At 49.5% G+C, this 15089-nt stretch overlaps 2 protein-coding genes across 2 annotated transcripts; one reads left to right on the plus strand and one right to left on the minus strand.

The window, feature by feature from the left end:
• Nucleotides 1–3354: 3354 nt before the first annotated feature.
• Nucleotides 3355–4320, minus strand: LOC118158786 (olfactory receptor 14C36-like). Its single transcript, XM_035313466.1, has one exon. The coding sequence runs from the start codon at nucleotides 4317–4319 to the stop codon at nucleotides 3384–3386; it is 936 nt and encodes a 311-aa protein (XP_035169357.1). The 5' UTR covers nucleotide 4320; the 3' UTR covers nucleotides 3355–3383.
• An 8555-nt stretch (nucleotides 4321–12875) lies between these two features.
• On the plus strand, nucleotides 12876–13844 carry LOC118158778 (olfactory receptor 14C36-like). Its single transcript, XM_035313459.1, has one exon. It carries the CDS (start codon nucleotides 12876–12878, stop codon nucleotides 13842–13844), a length of 969 nt encoding a protein of 322 aa, XP_035169350.1.
• The last annotated feature ends 1245 nt before the right edge of the window (nucleotides 13845–15089 follow it).

Raw genomic sequence — 15089 nt, forward strand, 5'->3', positions numbered from 1 at the left:
TTGCTCTCATCCCTGTGTTTCCAACATTTCACCTATGGCTCATCAACCCTCACTAGCTGTTCCTTGAAACACAAAGCTATGGTCTGATCAAAGACACTGGGTGACCTCTGGCATCACAGTATTACCCTTTGAGGGATATCTCTTCCTCCTCGTGGCCAGTGACAACCTTCCAAGGTGCATTTTCTGGCACTTTTTTCTCTCCTGCTATTTCCTACTTCCAAAGAAAGCTCCATTGGGTTGGAAACCACTCCTAAAGTAGGCATCCCAACCCATCAGCCTTCTTGCATGCTGACAGCCAACTAGACAGAAGTCACCTCACTAGCATTGTCCATGGGCCTGCTGCTGGTCTTTCAGCTTCTTGGCTAGACACACCCAAGCCTTGTGCCTCCTGCTGTCCAGTCATGGACTCAAGCAGAAGGGACAGGACAACCCATACTGGGGCCTTCTTTCTGTGTGGGTCCTCCTGGGTATGTAGGCAGAGGGGATCCCACAGTCAGTATTCCAACCAGGTGCCTTCTTCTGACCTACCAGGGCTACTGTCAGATGTCAGCCCAAAAGTACAGATCCCAGGTCTAAGCCAAGGGTGACCTGTCACCTACAGAAAGAAGTGACCTCACAGTCCCTTTCTGTGACATGTTCCTGGTGCTGCCCTATCAACTGCAGAGACAGAATTGACCTCACAGTCATTGCCACAGTCACATTCCTCCTGCTGGTGCAGGAGATCCTGAGGCAGAGCTGAGCTCATCAGGGCATTCCCACCCATCTCCTCCTTGTGGCCCACAAGCTGATCAGATCTATAGCCCCTCACATTCATTTTTGAATGCCATGTGACTGCATGGCAACCTCACAGTTCCTGCCCTGCCCCAAGGAGCCAAGCACCTAAAGTTAAGGGTTAGGAGAGGAGTTGAAGGTTAGCACCTTCCTGGCTCCTTCTGGAGCTAAGAGGGAGCCTTCTTTTCCAGCATGGGGCCCTCTGTTGTCTCTGGCTGGGACGGAGTTACTCTCTGCAGATCAGCCCCTGTGGTACTGTCTTTTTGATGTGGCCAGATCAGTGTTGGTCACCCATGGCTCTGGTCCCTGTTCCTGAGCTGTGCTTGCACAGCATTAAGGGCTTCTCTGCTTCTCAGTCTGCCCAGCACCAAGTGGGATGCAAGTGGGCAAGAGGCTGGGAGGAGAACCTGCAGTGAGAGCTGACCCAGCCTGACCAAATGTACTGTCCATGCCATATAACATGGTGCTCTGCAGTAAATATTGAGGTCATCTTTCCAAGACAAGGTAGCAGATTCTCAGAGAGATTGGAAGCACAGTGGTCTGCTTGTGGGAATTGATGAGTTACTAAATTTTCATCATGTTTGAGGTTTTAACTTCTTTTTCTTTTTTTTTTTTCTTCTTTTTTTTCTTTTCCTTTCCCTTCCTTATGTGTCTATCTCTCTGTGAGTTTTTATGTCCTTTCCCTTCTTCCTCTAGATGTGTCTCTTCCTCTCCCTCTAGAGGAGGAGGAAGCACGCAGCTCATGCATGTATAGTTGCTGGTTGGGGTGAGAAAGAAGGAGGCTGGCTATGGTGCCAGGAAATGGAAGTCCGTGAAGCTGCAGGAGCCCTGGTCTCTTACCTGGGAGCCACAGAGCTCTGTGCCCCGCAGGGCCAGCCCTGCTCCCCAGGCCAGAACAAGAGGCCTGGCCCAGGCACAGAGCAGCCTGCACTGAGCAGGTGCCTGCACAAAGAGCTTTCTCTTCCTCCTTTACCCATCTGTGCAGGCCCAGAAATGATGCACTGCTCTTCCCCAGGACCATCCCTGATCCCAGACAGTAGTGCTCAGTGCCCAGGGCAGTGTCTGTGTGCTGACCTGGCCGGCCGTTGCTGCTTCCCCCCTTCCCCCCCCTCCCCCCCATGTCCCCCACAGGGCCCTGAGCTGGCGGTGCTGCTCTGTAGAGCCAGAGGGCTGTGGTGCCCTTGGACCCCCACGGGACTCCCAATTGCCCATGCTGCTCAGGGTGGGTAGCAGACTCAACTCCATGGGAATCTCTGCTGCTGAGCCCCTTTCCATCTGCCCTGATGGCTCAGCAGCACAGGGCAGTGCTGGGCAGGACCATGGGGTGTCTCTAAGGGCACAAAGAGAAGGTGAGTGCTGCACCAGACCTTGCCCATGGCACTTCAAAATGGTAATCCTCAATTAATCTGCAGTCTTGTGGGTCTTTGCCTGCTGGCTCTTCACCACCTCTTCTGGCATTGCAGAGCTCTCCTTTAGGCCATGGACTCCTCAGATTCGCCTTCTCCTCTACTAGACTCTTCCTTGGATAATCACTCATTTTATGAGGTTCTAATCACTACCCACTGAGCACATTGTCCCTGTAGATCCTCTGACATCTCCTGGAAGCTCCAGATTCCTCTCCAGGCTAGCATCAGCCATCTGCCCCACTGCACAGGGCTCAGTCCCCTGCAGATCAGTTCAAGACCAGTTGTTGTCTATTGCTGCCAAAAAAGGAGTTCTTGGCCCAGCCCTTGGTTCCTCAGAGACCCCCCTGGGACTTTCAGTCTGTGTCCTTCACTCCATGAAGAACCCCAGAAAATGGAAGAGCAGGCATCAACCCTTTGGCTGTATTCCTGATAGCACATTTGGAAGAGGTGTTCAGGCTTCTGGGTTTACCCTGAACAGCCCCTCTTGTTACTGTGTTGCTAGTAGGGAGGCCAGCTGTAACCCAGGGCTGCACGGTGCCTGCTGCTGCCTGCAGGCACAGGGCTGCCACTGTAGGGACAACAGGACTGTCACCAAGGTACAAGATTATCCAAACACAAGCACAATGTGAAAGCCAAAAGAGAGCAGTAGTGAAAAGGCCACGTCCTGCTGCTGGCCATGGCCATGGCTCCAGGGAAGCAGCAGCCCTGACCCAAAGGCAGCAGAGAGGCAGAGCCCAGCGTGCAGTGAGGGACAGCCCCGAGGGCAACTGGAGCTGCTCCTCCATGTGGCAGCTGGGCTCTTGCCCTGAGCCCCTCCTGCGTGCTGGGGCCACTTCCCCAGCTCCAGAGGAGATAGGAAGAGGTGGAAGCTGAGACCAATGAATTTCCACCGACTTCTTTATTTTCTTTATCTACCAAGGAAGCTTGGTTTTATACATTCATTAGATTACTTAGTCAAAGCAAAAACAAATCAGGAAGTTAGTGATTAAATTATTTAAAACAAAATTGATGTTGTTATAATATTAACAAAACAAAAAAAAAATAAGATTAAATATTGTTGTATCATTTTCCTAAGTTCCCTCTTACTCTGTTTTGGAATATTAGTAATGATTACATTGTGATTATATTAGTAAAGATAAAAATGATATGATATAATATGAATCAGAATATATTTGCATATTATTAAGAATGTATCTTATGAACACATCACTGATGCTTAAGAAGCATGTATCGAAACAGTTTTCTCACTGCATCCTTGAGCTCCTGGTTCCTTATACTGTATATGAGGGGGTTCACTGCTGGAGGCACCACTGAGTACAGAAATGACACCACCAGTTCCAGGGATTTGGAAGAGATGGAGGGGGGCTTCAGGTGGGAAAATATGCCAGTGCTGAGAAACAGGGAGACCACAGACAAGTGAGGGAGGCACGTGGAAAAGGCTTTGTGTCGGCCCTGCTCAGAGGACATCCTCAGCACCACCCTGAAGATCTGCACATACGACAACACAATGAAAACAAAGCAACCAAAGGCTAAAGAAACACTAAACACAAGTGCCCCAACTTCCCTGAGGTAGGCATTTGAGCAGGAGAGCTTGAGGATCTGGGGGATTTCACAGAAGAACTGGTCCACTGCATTGCCTTGGCAGAGGGGCAGGGAAAATGTGTTGGTTGTGTGCAGGGCAGCATTGAGAAAGCCACTGCCCCAGGCAGCTGCTGCCATCTTGACACAAGCTCTGCTGCCCAGGAGGCTCCCGTAGTGCAGGGGCTTGCAGATGGCAATGTAGCGGTCGTAGGCCATGACAGTGAGAAGGAAATATTCTGCTCCAATCAGAAAGACAAAAAAGAAGACCTGTGCAGCACATCCTTGATAGGAGATGGCCCTGGTGTCCCAGAGGGCATTGACCATGGCTTTGGGTACAATGGTGGAGATGGATCCGAGGTCAAGGAGGGCGAGGTTGAGAAGGAAGAAGTACATGGGGGTGTGTAGGCGGTTGTCGCAGGCTATGGCGGTGAGGATGAGGCCATTGCCCAGGAAGGCAGCCAGGTAGATGCCCAGGAAGAGCGCGAAGTGCAGGAGCTGCAGCTCCCGCGTGTCTGCGAATGCCAGCAGGAGGAACTCACTCACAGAGCTGCTGTTGGGCATTTGCTGATTTGGGGATTGGGTCCTGCTTAAGGAACAGAAAGATGGTGATAATTAACAATAGAATTATCGGAGAATAAGGATTTCCATTTTCATTTAAGTTTCCCAAAGTGTTATCCATCTTCCAGGCAGACATTTGGCAGACCCTTTCCTGTATTTTTATTCATGCTGCCTGAGGCTGTCCCTTGCAGCAGGGCATTCTGCTCTGGGCAATGTAGGAGTCAGTACTGTCTTAGAGCAATAAGAACATAGGTGGATTTATAGTTGTGTCTCTTGTTCTAGCTTAACCACCACTCCTGAGGAGAGTTTCTAAGGCAGAACTCCTCTGCTTTTCTCCTGCATTCCAAGTGAAATCCTGTGGATCCTCTCCATGGTTTCAGCTGAGCTTTGCTGCCATCGATTTGAGCTGCAGGACAACTGCACTGAGAGGTTCAGCTGAGAAGAACCTGAACCTCTGAACACTGCTGGGAACAAAAGAATCCAGGCCCAAAGTGCACATCTCTAGACCCCTCACCCTGTCTCCATACTCCCCTTCCTCCAAGCACACTGAGGGCTCACTCCATGTGCATCTGAAGCCCCCATCCCCAGCCAACCTAGACCAGCAGCAGCGCAGCCAGGTAGAGAAGCCAGGAGGAATGCCAGTGTGCTGCTGCCAGGGGAGGCAAGGCCAGAGGGGGACTGACAGACCCTCAGCAGCCCCTCCTGTGCTGCAGCTCTGCCTGCAGAGGACGCAGCTCATGCTCATTGCAAACGATCTGAGATCACCTCAAACTGGCAGACACCTCCCAAAGACAGGGCACTGGGCATCGGAGGGTTTGCAGCTCCTAAAGATCAGCTAGGATAAAACCTGAGAGGACCACAAATACGATGTGCAGTCTGTGGGCTGAGGTGTGGGAAGGGACTTTAAGTTCACTGATGACATATTGGTCCCTCACTGGAGTCTCAGTCTCCAGTACAATCCTGACCACTCATTACCATGAAATCTGCCTCCACGCCACTGCAGGATTCTTCAAGCACAGGCTACAGAAAAAGCCTTGCCTTTCACGTAGTCCCTGTCTTGGTCTTGCTCTTGAAAAATCCAATCATAAATGCCATTCTCTAAAGCATCTTCTACTCCTCACTGGAGAAACAGAGAGACCCATCCTGACAGATGCTCTCACCAATTGGATGTGCCAGCTGTAGAAGACCCCTTTGGCAACTGCACCTGTGTTGCCCTGCTTGCTGCCAGAGACTCACGGTGTCAAGAGTCTGCAGATGTGTCCTGCAACATGCTGCCCTCTGTTGTTGTGCTCCTCACTGCCTCCAAACCCTCTCTCGTTCTCTCCTCTCCCCGTGCCACCTGCGGTCAGAGCCCCCAGCCCTGCTGCGCTGTGCAGAGGAGCTGCTCCTGGGCAGAGCTGTCTCTCTGCAGTGCTGCCCACATGCCTAGAGCTCTGGTTGGGCCCTGGAGCCCGGCCCAGCTCAGCAGCACAGCACCCGACCATGGCATCGCTTGCTCTGTGCCATTGGGCTCCCTCGAGGTGTCCCCAAGGCCTTGGGGCTGACAGCTCCTGAAGGCAGCAGGGTCTCTCCTGGGGTGTGGTGTTTGAAGCAGACTGAAGTCATCAGTGACTGCTCCTCTCTGAACATGGGAGAGACAGATTTTAGAAGTGTGATTTGTGCTATTAGCCTGTGTTTGTCAAGCATGTTGTGCTTTAACCTGTCAGGCACCTAAGCAACACATAGATGTTAGCTCACACCCACCACTCAAAAGCTTATTTGGTGAAATATAGACAGTTTAAAAAGACAGAAAATTAAGATATCAGAATAACAGTAACAATAATAATAAATCATAACACATTTTATTTTTACTATTATTACATGTATAAAGCAAGTGATGCAGAATGCAATTGCTCATCAGCCACTGACTGATGCCCAAACTTTCCCAAGCAGGGTTCCCCCTGGATCTGGACAGCCTGCATTAGGATCTTCTGTGCAGGTCCCTTGAGCTTACTTTGGTTTAGGGCAATACAAGCTTTCAGAAGGATTTGGAACATTTGCTTCCCTTTATCAAATACTTCTTCTGCTGTGCTACCCCACATAGTGATGTCATCATGGTATTGCAGGTGTTCAGGAGCTTCCCCCTATTCTAGAGCAGTCTGGATCAGCCCATGGCAAATGGTAAGGCCGTGTTTCCAGTCAATTCCGGGTGGACAGGACAACCCTCCTAGTGAAAGCAAAGTGTGGCCTTCACGCTGCTTCCAAAAGAATGGAGAAAAACACATTATCAGTTGTGGCATAGATCTTGGCTGCCTTTGACTCCAGTTCGTACTGAATTAAGTTCTAGCATACCTGGCACAACAGCACTCAGCGGTGGTGTGAATTCATTTAGGTCACAGAAGGCCACCGTTATCTTCCACTCACCATAAGAATTTTTTCACTGTCCATATGGGACTATTAAAGGGTGAGCAACTGCTTCAGGTGCACTGTTGTTGTAGCAATTGGCACCTGCTGTTCATTGGCCATCAGCACCTCCACAGCAGAAGGGTTCTGTGAGAGAGTGGGCAAGGTAGACAACTGTTCACTGTCCTCCGTCTCCAAGGCAGCTATGCCAAAAGCACTCCCACACACTTTTGCATCTTTGAAGTACCCTCTCCTGATTTAGTCTAGGCCAAGGTTGCACAAGGTTGCACACACCAGTCCCAGTGAGTTGCATTTGCCACTCTTTCCCAGTTAGACTCACTTCAGCTGCCAGTACAGTTGAGTGGTGGGATCCTCCTGCCACTCCAGAAGTACAAATGGGTTCTACCCCTTCATAGCTTGATGGCATTACAGTACACTGTGCACCAGTGTCCACTAGAGCTTGATTCTTCTTTTGATATGCCAGGTTTTGATGTGCCAGGCCAATAATCCTCTAAGTCCAATACACCTGATTGTCCCCTTCCTCCCCCTGAATGGAGGCTGGGCCCCTCTGGTCCTGCTCATAGTATTCATTACTCTGTTTGGAGGACTGCATGATAGAAATTGGAGCAATTTTCTCAAAAGAACCACTTTTGGGGATTGCATTTGCTTGCACTTCATGTATCCCTGCCTTTGGGTGGAGGACGATTTTCCATCCCATTTTCTCATGGCCTTTCCATGCTCACACAGTTCAAATCACAGGGCTGCATGTAGTATGCACCCACTATATCCACTTTCTCGAGCAGAGGGATGCTTACACCTGATAGTCGAGCTATTTGTTCGTGCAGATGGGGAGGAAGATGTATTCTCTTGTAGTTCCTGGATCTCATAAGAAAGTTTCTCTCTAGATGAGATGCAGGCCCATAGGGAAGAAGAAAGACTTTGGAATGCCATAGTTGGCTAGCCAATTCATCCTCTATGGGTTCCTCTTGGTCTTTCCTGGTCATTACTGCCAATGGGATGGCATATGATAATGATGTGCTCTGTACAAACTTCTGCCACATGGGTCATGTGCACTTGACATCATCTGGATCTCTGGATAGCTGTTTGTTGTATAGGTTGCTACTAATCACCTTCAGCATGGCTAATTCCCTCTGGTACCGGATACCCGGCTGCATGTTGGTCCACTTGCCTGGGTGACATACAAGATCTTTCCTGAAGGGACACCTTTCCTTGATGACTGACAGGATTACATTCCTTGTGCTCTTTTCCAATGGCTTTGTCAATCTCCCCTTCTCTAGAGGGGGATTCCAGCTGCTTGGCTTCCCTGCCCTCTAATTTCAGTCTATTGGCACTGTTCTCCCAGCACTGGAGTAGTCAGGTGACAATGTGCTCACCAAGATGATGGCTGAAATTTTTTATTTTTTATTTTTTTCATAGCTTTCCCTGGGAAAGGGGTCACTTGGTTTGTGATGTTTATATGATGTCTTCTTCTTTGTCCTCCTGCTTACAAGATGGCCCTTCTTTGGAGAAACCTGCTTCATCTTCTTCTTCCTCCTTTCTTGTCTGGGTAGGAGTTTCTTTCCTTTCTAAAAAAAAAACTGACTTTCACACCCATTGTTTCCTCTTGCATAAAAAGGCAACCAATACTGGCAGAAGTTGGTTCTCTGGCCCAGCCATGGAGCCCATTGCAGGTGCTGGAGTGGCTGCAGGGCCCATCACAGGAGTTGTTCTGGCTGCATGGCCTTTCAGAGAAGTTGGAGTGGCTGCACAGCCTATTGCAGGTTTTGGAATGGCTATAGGGTCTGTCACAAGGGTTGGTTTAACTTTGAGCCCATCTCAGGAGCTGGAGTGCCTGCAGGTCATGTTCTAGGGTGTGAAGTGGCTGCTGGGCCCTTTGTGAGGGTTGGAGTGGCTGATGGGCCTGTCACAGGAGCTGGTGTGTGGCTGCAGGACAAGTCACAGGGTTTGGGAAGGTGTTAACTGTGGCTTGTTAAGCACAGGTCAAGGCCCAGCACATTCCAGTGATTTGTGTCTCTTTGCAATTGCCAGGATGATCACACACATTTTTCAAGCATTTCACGGTTTCTTTTTAAGGATTCTGCACTTTCTCAGAGGTGAAGTTCCAAAGCACTGGAAGTGTCCACTGCTCTAGGTGCCTGCCCATATCCTTCCACAATCCCTGCCACTCCTAAGTCTCCTGCCTCTGGACAGATCTCTGGATGGCATGCTTAAATTTAAACAAAACCTGAAACACATCTAGGACAATTAACAATAGGAACATGCTGGTTTGACCATCCCAAGGATATTCAAAGCTTTGAAGAGCTATTGTAATTAGCTTGGAGGAGAAGGGGGAGGTGAAGGAGAAAGGGATCATGAACCAGTGGGGAAAAGTGTCTTCCCCTTGTCTCCCCCATGGCTTGGTTTCCTGAGGAGAAAAAGGCAAGACAAAAGGGGAGACATAGAGTAAGTAATGTTCTATACAACACAGATCTGAAATTGAACACAGCAGATCTGAGATTAAAAAAAAAAAAAAAAAAATTAACTTTATGATTAGCAACCATTAAAATCAACTAATGCTTATAAAAGCTTTCTTTTAACATGCTGCGGTCAGATCTGTCATTGGCTCAAACTTTGTGCTCCACGTTGGGCCCCAGAAAGAGTGTGGTTTAACCCAGCAGGCAGATCAGCACTACGCAGCCATTCAATCACACACACACACAGCTACACCCCCAGCAGATGCAGGAGAGAGTGAGGAGAGGAAAAAATAAATAAATAAAAATAACAAAAAATCATGGGTTGAGATAAAGACAGTTTAATGGGACAGAAAGGGAGGACAAATAATACGAACATTCATGATGATGATCATGATGATGATTGCCTGTCCCGAAGCAGCAGTACCCCCTACCCTTGCTAGCCACCCCATGTTGATTGTTCAGCCTGACATCGTGTGGTATGGAACATCCTTTTGGCCACTACAGGTCTGCTGTCCTGGTTCTGTCCCCACCAACTTCTCAGGCACCCCCAGCCCTCCACTGCTGGGCAACAACTAAACCATCAGCGTGTAATCAGCATTCTTCTCATGCTAAATCCAAAACACAGCATCATACCACCTACTATGAGGAAAATTACCTCTATCCTAGCCAACATGAGGACACCCATAGACTAAGGGTGTGAAATATTTGTGTGTATATCAAAAGAGTAAAGGTGGTGGTGATTAATTGGGAAGTACTGGAGCTGAGCATGCTGCAGATGCTATGAAATGTGGAGTGGATATTGTCCATGCTTTGGCTGGGATAGACTTAATTTTCTTCCTATTAGCTGCTGTGGTGCAGTGTTTTGTATATAGGATGCAGTTCCAGACAAAATAACAGCATGCATGAGAAGGTAGCACAGAAGAGGTGGAACCTGGCAGCTTTCCATCCCTTACCCTTCTCTGAGTCTGTGCTGCAATTCCATTCAAGTAGTTACTACTTTATTGTCCAAATTGTCCTACAAACTCCTGCTACTGTTATCTTGTGAGAGACAGCATCTGCCTGCTGATGGGTGAGCCATCTGCCTGCAGACATTAACAGCTGACAGAATGGAGCATCTGTGCAGGGAAACCTTGAGAAATTGCAGGGTTTTGCCTACAGAAACCTCTTGATATTTAAAAGAAGAGCCCAGTCCTGCGCCAGAGGAAGAGGAACCCGACACACCAGGGCAGGCTGGGACTGTGCTCAGTGAGCAGTGCCCAGGAGGAGGAGTACCTGGGCACCATGCAGGATGCCATACAAGCTGTGGTGCCTGCTCACGAGAAACCAGGCCAGCTTCCTACAGAGCTACCTTATGAGGGGCCAGGCCACCAAGAAAATCTGAGTTACCAGACTCAGCTCAGATCCAGTGTGGCACCACACGGTCAAGGGTTTACAGCCAGGAGGCAAAATGTTGCAGGTCTGGAAGTCCCTAGGACAGTCTGTTGTAGAGAGGAGCAAGGACTCTGACAAGGCTGAAAGTCCCAACAAGAGTGTGATTTTTGTGTCCATGGCTCTGGCTATTGTCTCTGCTACTGAGACCTATGAGGAGACAGCTTCTCATTAAAGCACCAGGGCCTCATTGCCTCCTTACCCCGAACCATGAACCAGGCAGGGGTTGTACCCTTCTCCTGCACTTGGCAATGCACATCCACATCTGCTGCTGCCCCAGGAAGAGCACTGAGCAAAGTGTGAAGGGAAAGGATCTCCCTGGGGGATGGAGGTCAAGGCCTGGCCCTCCTGCTTGGTGAAAGACATCCAGTTTTCCTACACAGCAGCGTCACCTTCATGTTGCCTTTGTCTACTTGTCCTCACTGCCTCCAATGTTCTGCTCTAATGAGATTCAAAGGAGGTTGTGTCAGTTCTGGCCCTTGGGGGCACACTCCAGAAAACTTGCATCTGACTTGGACTCCTTCAGAGATTTCTTCAGTTTCTCTCAGTGCCTGAGGTTTGTGGGCTCATCACCAAAGCCCCCAGAGGGGTGATTACAATGCCTTGGTCTGGGCCTCTGCTGCTGAGCTGGGCCAGGCTCCTGGGACAGAGAGAGCTCCTGGCAAGAGGGCCCTGGTGCAGAGAGACAGCTCTGCCCAGGAGCAGTTCTTCTGCACAGTGCAGCAGGGCTGTGGGCTCTGACCACAGATACCGAGGTATAAGAGGATTCCAGGCAGTCTGGAAGGTGTGGGCAGAGGAGAGCTCAGTGCAGGAGAAATTCTTCACAGCTCTGCACACGGTAAGTCTCTGACTGCAGTACAGTGCAGGGGAGGTTCCTGGAAGTGGCTCCTGGATCCAGGACATCTCTGCCTGGCCAGGAGCTGCCAGGATGTCTCTCATGGCTTGTGCAGTGTGAACGAGAAGGTGATGCAGGGCAGCTGCAGGGGTGCCCATGGCTGTGGTGCAGAGCAGGGTCACTGCTGTGTGCCCCAGGGGCTGTGTGCCAGGGCAGGAACTTTGCCACCTGCCAGGCTCAGCACTGCCCGGGGAGCACTCCCCTGCCAGGGGAGCCCAGGGTCTTGGACAGAGGAAGGGCAGGGCAGGGGCTGCCTGCAAAGAGAAGGCACTTTCTGCAGTCTCCTTCTGCATTTTCCTGCTCTGGTTCTGAGGCAGGCTCTGTGTTAATGGGGTGGTTGGATTTGTGCAGGTATTGGAGCTTCCTTTTGCACTGAATTGAGACATTACCTGTTAGTGACAAACCTGAGAACATCCCTTCCCTTCTCTCTGCTTACAGACTCAACCAGAGGTTTTCTGGGCTGTTTTTTAGTACTTCCAGACAGGGAGAGGTCCCCAGAGATATCCCCATCCCCAGGAGGTGTCTGCAGGGCAGAACAGGGCACACAGTGGGTGGGATGGGGTATGTGAGCATGGATGGGAGGAGATGTGGCACAGAGAAAGAGCTGCTGGCAGGGACAGCTGTAGGAAGCAGGGACATGGACAGGCAGTGAGAGGGAGCTGATCTCCCTGCCATGCACCTGCAGTGCAGGCACCTTCTTTTTAGCAGCCCCTGGTCTCCTCTCCTCCCTCACACAGCTTCTGTCATGCCAGGGAGAATAATAGACACTCTCTGTGTTCTGTCAAGTCCACATTGTCCAGGGCAGTGGCTGCCTCCTGTGCAGCCAGAGCTACGGCAGAGGGTAATTGAGGGTCTTGACAACATCCAAGTTCCCTTGATCTGCCCTTGTGAATCAGCATCCTTGCCATGGACTTGTCATTGAATTCTGCACAGCTGTGCTAAAAGGGATGCATTTCCATCCGCACTTGGAGCTGGTGCCCTCTTCTCCCAGCACAGCCCAGGTAATCACAAAGCACAACCTCTGAGTGCAGCCATCCCCCATCTGAGTGCTGTAAGCAGCCAGCAGCTGGACACCAGGGGATGGACAGAGCAGCCCTCCTGGATGTGACCTCTAGCTGAGGTTTGCACCCACAACAACAGGTACCACTGCTCTGGAGCAGAGGTGGCCCATCGAGGGATGATGGGCAGTGGTGACTGCTGTATACAGGATATTCAGCCAGTACAAAGCGGGGCTACAACCAGGGAAAGACACAAAGATGCCCTAGAAAGAAAGGCAATGTGGAGGCTTTAATGAGGACTGATATGAGTATTGCTCAAAGAAATTTCCCCCAACATTCTATATTTTTTCTTCTTTTCAGTATCCTTGATGAAGGACAGCAAATGCCCAACAGCAGCTCTGTGAGTGAGTTCCTCCTGATGGCATTTGCAGACATGCGGGAGCTGCAGCTCCTGCACTTCACGCTCTTCCTGGGCATCTACCTGGCTGCCCTCCTGGGCAACGGCCTCATTCTCATCGCCGTAGCCTGCAACCACCACCTCCACACCCCCATGTACTTTTTCCTTCTCAACCTCGCCCTCCTTGACCTGGGCTGCATCTCCACCACTCTCCCCAAAGCCATGGCCAATGCCCTCTGGGACAACAGGGCCATCTCCTATCAAGGATGTGTTGCCCAACTCTTTCTCTTTGCTTTATTGATTGAGTCTGAGTTTTCCCTCCTCACCGTCATGGCCTTCGACCGCTACATTGCCATCTGCAAGCCCCTGCACTATGGGAGCCTCCTGGGCAGCAGAACTTGTGCCCAGATGGCAGCAGCTGCCTGGGGCAGTGGCTTTCTCAATGCTGCCCTGCACACAACCAACACATTTTCCCTGCCCCTCTGCCAAGGCAATGCTGTGAACCAGTTCTTCTGTGAAATTCCCCACATCCTCAAGCTCTCCTGCTCAAATGCCTACCTCAGGGAAGTTGGGGCACTTGTGTTTAGTGTTTCTTTAGCCTTTGGTTGCTTTGTTTTCATTGTGTTGTCGTATGTGCAGATCTTCAGGGTGGTGCTGAGGATGCCCTCTGAGCAGGGCCGACACAAAGCCTTTTCCACGTGCCTTCCTCATCTTGCCATAGTCTCTCTGTTTATCAGCACTGGCATGTTTGCTTACCTGAAGCCCCCCTCCATCTCCTCCCCATCCCTGGACCTCGTGGTGTCATTTCTGTACTCAGTGGTACCTCCCGCAGTGAACCCCCTCATCTACAGCATGAGGAACCAGGAGCTCAAGGATGCAGTGAGAAAACTCTTTGAATACATGCTTTTCAAAACCAATAATCTCCTCTTCAGTTCTCAGTTTATATATATTTAAAAAAAAAAAAAAATGTTTTGTTGATGTTTTTGTTGTTAACAACCTTTTTGGTTATTTGTCTTTATATCTTTTTTTTCCCAAAGTTGAGTTTTTGATTTAAATGGTCTTAATTCTTAACCTCCTGTGGAGTAATTGACTAAAGTGACTTGGAAAATTAAACTAATATTCACATTTTACAGAAAATGTACAACATTGAAGAGGCGTTCAGGGTGGAGTGTAGCTGCACTACTTAAGCGTTCCCTAGGCTTCCAATCTTAGATGCAATTGCACCAGGGGAACCTGGTTTACTGACTCTAAGGAACAGTATGGGGCGTAGAGTAGAGTGGAGACACCGCAGCTAGGCTCTGTGATCAGGTGGGGACTTGATTGTTCTTGTGTACACCGAGACCGGTAATCTGAACATTTGCAACCCTGAGCCAACAGCCCATCACGTTTTTGACAAAATTGTGTACTCTAGTGTACTTTTGCTCATTATAATATCATTATAATACCAAAACACAGCCCCACCCCAAAAGCTACCCACCTCCAAGGTGTGACCGCCCCTCACTGAGCACACGCTCTGAATTTCTCAGAGCCTATTCTTTTAAACGGAGATGGGAAAACTTTTTATCAATCATAACCAAGATATGCTTGACTAGAGTCACTCAAGCTCCACCTAAAAGATAGAAAATTATATAAATTGGCTAATGAGAGAGGGGACTTCAGGGAAGATACCTTCACAAAGGATACCTTCTGACTTCTGGGATCAGTCAACGGGCTGAGCCTCTCTTTCCCCTACCACTGGGACGCCTTTGGGTAAGATTTGAACACTTGGTTATGCAAGGTGTCTCTACGGAAACTTAGAAATTTCTATAGAGTCTTTGTGCCTTTTAACTTGTTAGTAGCCAGGCTGTGTACCTGTGTATTTTATGCATGCTAGCTTGCTTTTGCAGACAGGCAATTTATTGCCAGCAATCCAAAGAACCTGTGTACCTGTTGCAGTAATAAATTGCACTTAACTGCTTTGTTCCTAGCCGTGATGGTTCTCATTGAACGCAACTAGAGTAAGGGCGTGCTATGTTGTTGTGTTAATCCATGCCCATAACAGTTCAGTCTCTGAAGCAGACCAAACCCACCACAATAAATTGGCTACACCACTTAACGGAACACCTCCTACCTGTTATTTTTCCATTTACTTTGACCCAGTCATCTCATGTACCTATCAAATGGGGCTGACTATGTAGATACGCAAAATAAAAAAGCCAG

The sequence above is a fragment of the Oxyura jamaicensis genome, unplaced genomic scaffold, assembly GCF_011077185.1.
Source record: "Oxyura jamaicensis isolate SHBP4307 breed ruddy duck unplaced genomic scaffold, BPBGC_Ojam_1.0 oxyUn_random_OJ142, whole genome shotgun sequence".
NCBI classification, from domain to species: domain Eukaryota; kingdom Metazoa; phylum Chordata; class Aves; order Anseriformes; family Anatidae; genus Oxyura; species Oxyura jamaicensis.

Bases quoted from the DNA above. Each gene is read 5' to 3' on its own strand.
- LOC118158786 (XM_035313466.1), bottom strand. From the start codon at position 4,319: ATGCCCAACAGCAGCTCTGTGAGTGAGTTCCTCCTGCTGGCATTCGCA.
- LOC118158778 (XM_035313459.1), top strand. From the start codon at position 12,876: ATGCCCAACAGCAGCTCTGTGAGTGAGTTCCTCCTGATGGCATTTGCA.